The sequence below is a fragment of the Tachypleus tridentatus genome, chromosome 10, assembly GCF_004210375.1.
Source record: "Tachypleus tridentatus isolate NWPU-2018 chromosome 10, ASM421037v1, whole genome shotgun sequence".
In the NCBI taxonomy this organism is placed as follows: domain Eukaryota; kingdom Metazoa; phylum Arthropoda; class Merostomata; order Xiphosura; family Limulidae; genus Tachypleus; species Tachypleus tridentatus.
In genome coordinates, this window is record NC_134834.1 from 120,950,676 (window position 1) to 120,963,165 (window position 12,490).

Consider the following 12,490-nt stretch of genomic DNA (forward strand, 5'->3'; position numbering starts at 1 on the left):
AAATAATTATTGATTATAAATAGTTATACATCTCAAGTGGTTTTTATAAATAATTATTGATTATAAATAGTTACACATCTCAAGTGGTTTTTATAAATAGTTATACATCTCAAGTGGTCTTTATAAATAATTATTTAACTATAACTATAAATAGTTATGTTTCTGAAGTGGTCTTTTTTATAAATAATTATTTTTTCTTTCTCATAAGTTTGTAATTCATCAAACAGTTTGATTTATTATTCACCTTGAATTCTAAGGGTAATGTTACTACTTCAGGTGTCTCACTTCCTACAAGTACTTTTTCATTGACAGCAGATGGGGGTGACCTGTCGTTGAATATATCTGTGATTATTGGCTGAGAAATTGGTCATTACATGGGTCAACCAACTTCTTCTGAACTTGCTCCACTTCCGTAAGAACAAGATGAACCTGTTCAGTCTGATGAAGATTTTCATAGCCATTTTTCACCACCAATGTCTTTTTATGCCCCACCTGCAGAATCAGCTGGGCATAATATGGTATTTTTAAACATTATTTTTCAAGCATTTAATGTTTTATCCATTTACCTGTTTTCCTACGGTTCAAATATTCCTTTCATAGTTGTTCTCCATGTTTAGTCTTCTCACCTTTCTCAGATACTAGGGTTCCTGTTGAGCAGTTTGCTTCCTAATTAGTTGAGGGTGCCAGTATGCCTCACTCCCTGCAAGTTGTAGATCAGTTTGCTTTGGCATACTATCAGCTGACTATCCATTTCTAAACTCTCCAAAGTTGGGGTCTATTTTGTTAGTTTGGTGTTCACTCCCCAATTTTCTGGTGCATTTAACCCATGTTCAGTTTTCACACCTTCATTTTGCCCTTACTTCACTTTTACAATATTTACCTACCATACATCTTCTTTCCAAGGCTATGCATCAGAAATAATGAGGATTTTTCAAGGGACAGTCTATCCCTAATGACCTCCACATTGGTCATTCTTGGCTCATGCCTTACACGTGGTTTCTCTATGGTTGGGATCATTTGAGTCATGATGTGGCTTTGCCCAAGGTTCACTTGCCACTCACTTATATCAGGAAATTATGTACAGTTGCACTTCTTTGGCAATGTGTATTTCACCATGTTCCCGACACTTTGGAATTGCCTGTGGAATTCCTTCATCAACACCCAATTCTTTCTTCTTTGGTAGCCCATTTGTTGCAGTTGGAACTACAACAAGCCCCTATTTTTGTTTCTTGTCCTCGTCTTTCTTAGCCCTTACTTATTCCTTATCTTATAATTGTTTTTGACTTAGGTAGGCACAATGCCAACAGTACCAATGGATTCCAGTCTGGTGGAAGCTTGATTGTTCAAATTTGTTTCTCTCTGGCAATCTTTCATTACAGATCAGAGGATTATTTGGGTTTTCTCTGATGGGCTTGTCCTATAATTACTTTCTGTCTCAGCAGGGCATTGAACCTGTCAATCATCGTTCCCCTGTTTTATTTCAGGCTGTTTGTTGTCCCTGTGAAAAGTGGAGACTGGCAGCAGTCATTGATTTGTCGCTTCTCAGTCAGTTTCTTAAATTTCTTTGTTATATCATGGAATCTGGTGGGATTTTTCTCTAGGTTTATAGATGACCAATATTGACATCACAACTGCTTATTTACATATCTTGTTAGCTTGACAACGTATCAGTTTTGTGCACTATTCTTCAAGCTTGCTTCTGCCCCATATTTTGTATGTCAGGGGCTTCAAGTTTTTGCTCATCATCTCCATACTTTTGGGATACATCTTCATTATTATGTGGATGACTGGCTGCTATTAGCTCATTCTGAACAACAGTGTGCCCATCCTACTCTTCAGCTGCTGTGGGAGGCTGCTCAAGTGGTCTGGTCAATCAAATTGGAAAAGTTTTATTTTAATTTACCCAGTATCTGATTCAATTGGATGTTGTTTTTTTAAACACCTATCTCAGTTTGACCCAACCTTTGATGGATCATTCAATTCATTATGTTTGTACTGCTCCTTCTGTTATAGCTCACAAGGTTCTATCATTTTTGGGGATGTGGTCTTCCAGGACTACACTTATGAGATCCTTTTATTGCCAGTGAAATCTTGCACAGGTTCTTATTATCCTTCTTCTTACCATAATTACAATCTACACTGGTAGTTGGACAGGACCCACTAGTTAGTGGGTGTCCCAGTTCTTTGTCTGGATTTACATATTTCCACAAACTCTTCCCTCCAGGGACATGTGTCTATCAACAGAAGGCTTCAGAGTGTTGGTATGTGGCTTGAGAATTTTTATTATATCAACACTTTGGAGCCTCTAGCTGTATGTCAGACCTTTCATCATTTCTTCCATCTGGTCAGACATCATCTGGTAGTTATTCATTCCAACAGTTCCACAGTTATTGCTTATCTCAATCACAAAGGTGGCACTCTATCTTGTTCTGTATGTTTTCATGCATTCTGCACTCGCATACAAGATATCCATATCACTCTATGTCATGTTTCGGATGCTCTCAATCTTATCATGGATAGTCTTTCCTGTCCAGACAAAAATCTATCCAACGAGTAGTCTCACAATCTTATTTTCTGTTGGCTCTGCCATCAGTGGGGTACTTTTCACATCAATGCCTTTGCCACATCCCTCAGCCATGAACTACCTCTATTTTGGTCTGTAGTCCTTCATCCTCTTGCCCTGTTTTTTCATGCTTTCTGTCAGGATTGGACCAGTAAATACCTACATGTTTATCCTTTTTCACCAAGTGATCTCAATCACCCACACTATTCCTAACTGGCTCAACTTATCCAGCTACAACTCTGCTTCCTCTTCCTTTTTTTTCCCTTCATTATTCAATCATCAGTGTTTCATCCTGCTCTTCCTATCTTTGGTTTTTCTTGTTCTTGGTGAGTTAGGGTTTGTCCTGATGTGTAGCTTCAATTCTTACCTGCTAGGTTTTCTGCTTATCAGACCGCTGCTCCTTGTATTGCAGAGTTTGTTACTTGGCTTTTCATTTAGAGATCCTCTGTCTCCTCAATTTGTGATTATCAGGCAGTTTGATACAACATCTTTTGTTTTTTCCAAATGCCTTAGGTTATTTACTTCTCATGCACTCTCCCTGTTGATATTTTCCCTGAAATTGTCATCCTTTATGGCAGACTGGGATGTTAATGTGGTCCTCCATTGCCTCACTTTGTCTCACTTCAAAACTAATTTCCATGTGTTCCTTGTTTCAACATTCGTTTAAGACTTATTTCCTTCTATTAGCCTGTAGATATCAGTGGCCTGATTTATGTACCATCAATTTTTCATGTACTCTTTATCATTCTACATATTTTCTCCTTTATCTGGATCATTCTTTTATCCCCCAAACCTTGGTAGCTGGGGAGAGTGACTCCTTCTTTTAGCCAATTTTACTTCCTTCCATTTTCCACCTTTATCTTTGATTTATCTAGATAGATTTCTGTGTCCTGTACATGCTTGTCCATTTAATATTGCCTGCATGGCTTCCATCCATGGTGCTTGTTCCCACCTTTTTCCCCTTTGGAAATCATCCTCTGTTTTTGATCTTTTTCCTTCCACCCTCACCAGTTGGATTTGGCTTTTCATTTCATTGGCTTATTCTTCTCATTTGTCATCCTTCTGTACTTTGTTCCAGGTGTCTTCTCATCAAATTTGACACCATACCTTTCTTCTGGCATCTTATCTTCATTGTCCACTTGAGGAACTTCTTAAGTTGAGCATGTGGACTATTATGAAGATGTTTGTCTCTAACTATTTGTATAAGATAACAGTTTTTTTGTCTTCAGACTATTGGATTCTGCTCTGTGATGAGTGGTGTATGACCAGATATTCTTTAACCTTTAAAATCCACTCATTCAGCCATGTCAACATGCTTATTATATTCCATGGCCATACAATGCTCACTGTTGAGATGTTGTGTTCCATAAGATTCCTCACAATGAAACTGTTTCATAAATATGCTCATTCAAGACCATACCACCCATGGACTACATGAGTAAAGCAGACAATGATAACTTCCCATTCCTACCATGTCTTGTATTGAATAAATTAGTATTGTCTGCTTTTAAAAATAGGATTTTGGGGTCACCCATTGCACTATCTCAGGTGTTCCATCTGGTCTTTCTCTGTCCTGTTTTACTATCTCGGGTGTTGGTATTCCCTCTGGTCTTTCTCTGTCCTGTTTTACCATCTCAGGTGTTGGTATTCCTTCTGGTCTTTCTCTGTCCTGTTTTACCATCTCAGGTGTTGGTATTCCCTCTGGTCTTTCTCTGTCCTGTTTTACCATCTCAGGTGTTGGTATTCCCTCTGGTCTTTCTCTGTCCTGTTTTACCATCTCAGGTGTTGGTATTCCCTCTGGTCTTTCTCTGTCCTGTTTTACCATCTCAGGTGTTGGTATTCCCTCTGGTCTTTCTCTGTCCTGTTTTACCATCTCAGGTGTTGGTATTCCCTCTGGTCTTTCTCTGTCCTGTTTTACCATCTCAGGTGTTGGTATTCCCTCTGGTCTTTCTCTGTCCTGTTTTACCATCTCAGGTGTTGGTATTCCCTCTGGTCTTTCTTTTGTCCTGTTTTACCATCTCAGGTGTTGGTATTCCCTCTGGTCTTTCTCTGTCCTGTTTTACCATCTCAGGTGTTGGTATTCCCTCTGGTCTTTCTCTGTCCTGTTTTACTATCTCAGGTGTTGGTGTTCCGTCTGGTCTTTCTCTGTCCTGTTTTACTATCTCAGGGGTTGTTATTCCCTCTGGTCTTTCTCTGTCCTGTTTTACTATCTCAGGTGTTGTTATTCCCTCTGGTCTTTCTCTGTCCTGTTTTACTATCTCAGGTGTTGTTATTCCCTCTGGTCTTTCTCTGTCCTGTTTTACCATCTCAGGTGTTGTTATTCCCTCTGGTCTTTCTCTGTCCTGTTTTACCATCTCAGGTGTTGTTATTCCCTCTGGTCTTTCTCTGTCCTGTTTTACCATCTCAGGTGTTGTTATTCCCTCTGGTCTTTCTCTGTCCTGTTTTACTATCTCAGGTGTTGGTATTCCCTCTGGTCTTTCTCTGTCCTGTTTTACTATCTCAGGTGTTGGTATTCCCTCTGGTCTTTCTCTGTCCTGTTTTACTATCTCAGGTGTTGGTATTCCCTCTGGTCTTTCTCTGTCCTGTTTTACTCCTTTTCTTCTAGTCGAGTATGTCAAACAAAGTAACTCCTACGTTATTTAAATGAAACCACTGACAAATCTGTTTGTCATTACATACTTACCTGAGCTTCATGTTCAGCCTGAGTGACATATTTAGTCTTAGTTTAGTCTTGGTAGTATTCTTAACACTAATTATGGTCCTTCACTCATGATACATCTATCAATGGAGCACTTAATGTAATAAAACAGCTTTGGTGTTTGTTTAGCTTTAAATCTAGAATAATATTTTTGAAAATATCTGAATACTTAAGTGTTTCCTAAAGACAGAAGTTCTCTGCTTCCTAAACCATTCATCCTGTTATAAATCTTTTTGTTGTGATAGATTGTCACTGAAGTTTTAAATAAAACTTGCACTTTTAGTGTGTGTGCGCATGACTAGTAATATCAAATGCATTTTAAAGATTTGTATTGGGAGCAATTTGGAACTTAAACTGTTACACAAACTTTTCTCCTCTTTCTTTTGTACATTAATATAGAACAAAATATAAATTATGTTAAACACCTGTTTTGTTTCTGCTGAACTAACATAAAAGTAAGTGGCAGTATGTAGATACTTTAACTATTGTAAGTTATTTTTACAGCAAATTGTTAATGACAGCATTGTATTGATTAGGCTTAAGTTCTTTTGACCAGTGATATATTTGTTTTTTTAACCTAATTTAAGCCAAACATCTTAATTTTACTTTCTACTTGGACCTTAAATTTATCATTTAGTTTATAAAATTGTACAATCTCTTAAGGCTTAGTTTTAGTGTATTTTGATGTAATACAGTGTTTTCTGATCTGGTTTTTCATGAAGAAGTCTTGCACATAGAATGAAAAGTTACCCATGAGAATTTGCTACTTGGTGAATGAGCTTCCAAGTTTTGTCAATTTGCATTGGCTACCCACAGATTTCTAGCTCCAAGTATAACTGTCAGTTGTTATAATAAGTTACAATCTATTTCATGAGTGTGTGGAGAACTAAAATGATTAACTCTGAAAGGATTGAGTAAATTATACGTATTACAACATAACTTATCCATTTTTAGTTTAAATTATTAGAGAAGTAAGTAGGATTAGGAAAAACAATTTTAGTATTTATAAGAAATTCATTGAATAAACTTTTTAATACTTCTGTTTCAGTTTTCCAATCTTCTGGGGACTGTTTATCGTAAAGGAAACATTTTGTTTTCTCCGGATGGAAACAGTGTTATTAGTCCAGTTGGAAACAGAATTACAATTTTTGATCTCAAGAAGTAAGTTTATTATAGAATAAACATTTCAGTTGATTTTGAAAATTGTAGGTTGTAGTTTTCAGAAAGCCAATTTTGAGCCCATTAAACAAGATTTATTGTAAGTGAATTGGAACAATGAGTTAAAACATGATGTAGGAAAGATATGTGAAAATTTTAAATATAAAGTTATCTCTAATTAAAGATACATATACTCCTAAAACACCAAAGAGATAACAAAGAAGATCAAACTTAACTGGCTTACTCCACTCAGTGGAGCGCATACCTTTGCCACGCAGCTTTGATTATATTTTTCTCTCATAAAGATATGGAAATGTATTTGTATGTTTGTCACTATCAATGGACACAGACTGTTTTTGGCAAAGTAATGAGGAATAGCATTCTTTGTAGATCCATTAAGTGAAAATTTGGTTCCATGTTACCAGATAGGGATTTTTATATAATTGCTGTGACCTTGATACTCCATAAACTAATAACTTATAAATTTTGTCATAGTCCAATTGTAAACTACCTTTCATCCAAATCCATTTAGCTGATTTTGAGAAATGTTACTGACAAAAACACCCAATGGGGTGAGAACATAACCTTCATCCACCTCTTATGGTGGAGGTAGTTAGGGATAAATGCCCTAAGGTTAAGATGTTTAAATTGAAATGTAGGATAGAGATTTGGTTTAAAAATAAATTAGAAAGTTCAAAATGGCTTATGAAAAACAGGCAGCTGATAATTTTGACACACTAATGATATCATAACTATGCTATAGGTTAGATGCTTTTAAAGAATTTGTGCAATTCACTATTACAAATCTTCATATATTTATTAAAAGATATTTGATGTATTTTCTAATCAGAAGAATTTGAAATTATAACTATATATATATATCATCAAACAAACCATTTTGTAAGTTTCTACCTCTAATTAGGGCAAAATTTGATCCTTCAAAATGTAATATTAAAGTTTATTTTTCTGACTTCTCCTCCAACAGTTCAGACAAACTAACCAAAGGTAGACTTATTAATATTAGGTATTCAGTTGTGATCGTCTGTAGTAGTTTAATGTTTCTCTGAGAACAAATCACAAGTGAACTACAAAATACAAGACCCATGTTTTGTTTTGTCTTTTCATAATCTAAGTATGTAGGTATGTACATCTCTTTATGTAGTGAACTATATTTACCTGGCTAAAAGTCCACTTCCTTCAACTTTTCATACATTTTAGAATTCCAGAACATTTATCATGCGTGCCATTTTTCCGCTGAAATGCGGATTTCCACGGTTTTCAAACGGCCAACGATCACCCACGAGATTTGTGTAAATTCGGGGAGAAAATATGAGCGATTTGGGGGCCGGGTAGGTGGTTTTTGAGGAGAAATCGTATTTTTTCAATGTTTATTGCAGAAAAAAAAAAACTCTGACCGCCATCTTGGAGGCAGTCTCGTTTCATCTCATTGCAGGTCTCGTGGTCCGGTATCGTGTGCATACCAGACGATAAAATATTCTCTACGCTCCAAAGAAACAACAGCGATTGAAATGTTTAAAAGGAAAGATGTTCATTTTGATCCTGTAGACAAGAGAATGTGTAAGGACATTAGATCAGCAGCTTCAAGGTATACCTCAAAGCTGAGGGAGAATCAGAAGAAAAGGGCAGAAAGGCTTGAGGCCTATGGTTCTGTGAAATCTGGCCCAGCCACCTTGGCTAAAGAAAAAGTCCAGAAAGCCGCAGAGGCACAGAGAGCTGCTCATTCAGAGAAGGAGAGAAAAAAGCTTGGAAGAGAGCACTGGAAACCCTTGTCTCGAAAAAGAGGAAAGTAGCCAAGATTGATTAAAGGAAATTGAGTGATTTGAAATTTGACTGTAATTTATGCAGCAGAGCAGAAGTTGATATCAGTGACTGAAAAACATTTTATTATTATCTGCAGCATACAGTGCCAGTGGTTTATTTTGAAGCAATGTCAAAGCTTTCCTTGATTTGCTGTTTCAGTTTGTATTGTGAAAGAATGAAAAATATACTGATATTGAGGTACCAGTAATTTACTGACAAGATTGTACAGATGAACAAGTTTTACTGTAGGTAGTCATGTAGAGTAATTTTAAGTAATTTGAAATTTTAATGGAATACATGCAGCAGAGCAGTAGTTGTTGATGTCAGTGACTGTACAAAATTTAATTTCTGAGGCATATCACTGATATCAGTAGTTTAATATTGAACCATATCAGTAGTTGAATTTTTAAGCAATGTCACAGCTTTCCTTCATATGCTGTTTTAGTTTGTATTGTCAATTTGTGAAATAATGGAAAATTCTCCCCGGACCCCCCTAGTCAGGCACGGCTGAGCCACGCTGTGGCACCTCTGGCGCCAGGCTATATACCTTTTCCTCTTTTTTTTCATAAATGTCATTGGCATGCCTGATTTATGTCAGTGGTATCAGTTCTTATCAAACTTTTAATTTTAACAATAAATTCAAATACCTTACTGTATAAGTAAGTATTCTGTTTATTTATGATAGAATCAGCAACAAAGGTTCCAAAATACACTTCTGATAGAAACCTTTTGAAACGTATTTACCAGCTGCTGACACTGCAGCTATTTCTCAAACTCCAGAGTTTCTACTGAAATGCTTCAGTCAAATTCTAATTTATAAATTTGTTACCAACTTCAGTGCACCCTCTGTCTAGGTACTGTATATAAGCACCTCATCCCGATCTTCAGTGCACCCTCTAACTATATAAGCACCTCATCCCGATCTTCAGTGCACCCTCTAAGTATATAAGCACCTCATCCCGATAATGTAATAACATTTTCTCAGTGAGGCATTCGGCACAGGTTTCTACCAATAGACATCCTGTGATTATTTTATATTTTCGTTCATTTCGTCAGTTTTATTTTATAATTATACATTATTTAACAACAACAAAACATTACCGACGTGTATGAGTTTCCAATTTAATGTTTTTCTACAGAGCAGACATCTTTCCTACCACCTCGCATTTTCTTGTTTCTTCTTTCGCTATCTTGGCCTTAAAAGAAAATCATTTTGAGCAGCTACATCCAGCCTCTTTTCTTTAGTTGGTTACTAGAGGGTTTGTGAGGTTTGGGGTTTCTCTCCTATTGTATTTGACTCTACTCCTTTGTTGGCAGAAAGGACAGCAAGCCTACTTTTCCTGATATTGCTGTTCAAGCTGGGAAATGTTTCTGCTCAGTTCCATACCTATGCCTTGCACTCCATTTTTATTGGATCAGCATACTTTGACTTATCACTGCCAAGAGTACTCATTTAGATTCTCAACAGGCAGACCCCCTTTTGGACCTGTGGGTGTCTAGATTTGAACTTGTGATGATGTTAAACAGATTAGTTTTTTCATATTTGTCTGATGACTGTCCTGGGGTATTTATCTTGAAGATGAGTTGGGGATTTTGCTGATTTTCGTTCTAGAGCCACAAAAGTGGGCTTCCCTATGAAATTGGAGAAAGCTTTTTTGTCACCAGTTCAATATCTCTTTCATTTAGTCATGGTTTTCAATACTCTCAGGCTTCAGACCATAGAAAGTGCCATCAGGCTTTTACTCCTGTCTCCTCCTCCTACTGCAGGGACGATTCTCTCTCTTGTGGATGTGTACATCCCTCTAACCTGTCTTTCCTTTGGAAGAGCACGTATGAGGACCCTTCAGTGGTTACTGCATGACCATTGGATCCTGCATCCAATCCTTTGGAACATCCTGTCTCCTTACTCAGAAGCAATATTATTGATTGTAAATGGTGGTTGGATCAGAGCAACACTACTCTTGAGGTACCTATTCCATCATCTCATTCCAAGATTTAACTGTTCATAGATGCATCTCTTCAGGGATGGGGAGCTTATTGTTGAGGTCAGGAGTTCCAGGGTACTTGGACAGAATACAAGTCTTCTCACATCAGTGTTTTCAAACTTCTTACGGTACATCAGGTAATGGTTCAAGGTCTGTCTCTTTTGAAGGGAAAAAATTGTCCTGATACATTCTGACAACTTCATGGTGGTGTCTCAGATTTCTCGTCAACGAGGCACACATTCTCAAGACCTCTGTTTCCATACCATGGATCTTTTCTACTGGGCTTATTGCCATCATATCAGTCTTTTAGCACATCATGTTCTAGAAGTGATGAATTTAATTACAGATCACTTATTTTAATCCAACCACATTCTTCCAACAGAACTAATTCTACATCATGAGATTTCTCAATAGATTTGCTCTCAGTTTGGGTTTCCAGCAACAGATGCCTTTGCAAATCATTGGAATATTTAACTGCAGCTATTTTGGTCTCCAGTATGTCATGCTCAAGCATTGTCAGTAGATGCATTCAGTCAGGATTGGACAGATTCACATTTATGTGCCTTTCCCCTAATTAGGTTATTACCCTGGGTTCTGACTATGGTTAATTATATTCCCTATGAAAATCTCTTGGTTATATCTTATTGGCCAAGTGTGGTTCCTGCTTCTTCAGTATCATCAAGAATGTCCACCTCTACCTCTTCTACATTGAAAGTCTCTAATGAGACAATCTCAATCAGACATTCTCCATCCAGATGTTTGGGAACTCAATCTTCATGCTTGGAAGTTATGTAGCCCTTTACTTGACATAAGGATTTAACTACTGAGGTTTTTGTGTATTTAACAAAATCTCTCTGTAAACCAACCACAATCACTTATCAAAGTAAATGGATAATTTATCATTAGTGGTGTATTAAAAAGAATTTAAATCCTCTTCATCCAGATCTATCTTTCATATTCTGTTTTCTACCTTGGGTATTTGGAAAGGTTTTTGAATCCTCAGCTCTGTCAGGTCTACTGAAATCCTTTCATATTATTCAACTCAAATGATCTTTTCATTTAATGTTTTACGTACATTGGATCATCTTCATTTTTTATTTTTTGAGCCCTCTGCTTTGTTTCCTGTAATTCACCTTTCAGTTAAATTGCAATTTTTGTTGTTGTTGGTTTGTGGACATTGTCAGTTGGAGTTGTTTGCAATCCATGTATGTTGGACTCTTTATCATTCCATATATTTCCTGTTGACCCTGATAAGTCTTCTTTCCAAGACTCTGGCAGTCAGGAAGAGGAGAGATCCTTCTCAACAATCCATTTGCTAGCCATTTCTCACCTTTATGAGCCACTCCAATCCTGATTGTTTGTTATGCCCTGTCAAGGCCCTGAGGTGTTATGGGGCTCATACTAACTCATTTTGAGGTTCTAGGAACCAATTGTTATTTCATTGAGATCCTTCTATTTCCTGTGCCTTATTTCCCATTATTTTCACTAGGTGGCTTTGTAAATTGAATCACAAGGCCTATAATGGATTATCATTACAGAAGAGGAATCTTTAGGAATTGCATCTTGCCATATCTCCATATCGTTAGCTGCCCAGATGAACCACCCTCTGAAAGACATTGTGTAGGCTGATATGTGGACTACTTCTAATACTTACATGATCTGAAACTTTCCTCTTGTGAAGATTTTTGACTACCCCTTGTAGCTATTTGGACCACATCTGTTTGACTTTAACCACAGATGAGTGTTTTCATCAGTCATATACACTTTTACTTTCAGGGTGTCTCTATTTTTCACTGAATCCCACTATATGGTATCTATTACTCAGATAGTTATGCTTTTTCTTCTCAATTTTACAGTAGTAACCACTTTTACTGTAATTAATACTGGTTGCAGCAGTCTTTTTCAAAATGAGGTATGCCATAAAACCATCTAGGCACCTAAGAGGTGATGTTAGCTTATTATAAACTACCTCTCATGAATAATCGTGAGTATAGCTAAAGGGAATCCTGCCCATCCTTGCCAGTCTCTAGTTGAATAAATTGGAATTGATTGATTTTTAAAGTGGTAGGGAACTTGGTTCACCTGTTGCATAGCTTTGAAAGTAATACTTACCTCTGTTGACACTGTTTCACTGTATCTCCCCACTAAAAGCTGGCTTATATCTTGATAAAGTGATTACATTGTTGGGACAAGGTGCTTATATTACCGTACTTAGATAGAGAGTGCATAGAAGTTGGTGGAGAAATTTGAATTTGAGTGGGGTAA

General features: G+C 36.9%; 1 protein-coding gene across 1 annotated transcript in view; it reads left to right on the forward strand.

Annotated features, from left to right (window-relative positions):
• LOC143230203 (periodic tryptophan protein 2 homolog) overlaps nt 1-12,490 on the forward strand; it is a 53,353-nt gene that overhangs the window by 4,680 nt on the left and 36,183 nt on the right. The window contains exon 2 of the mRNA XM_076463336.1: nt 6,310-6,422. Within this exon, the coding sequence (XP_076319451.1) occupies nt 6,310-6,422 (113 nt within the window). The remainder of the gene's footprint in view (nt 1-6,309; nt 6,423-12,490) is intronic.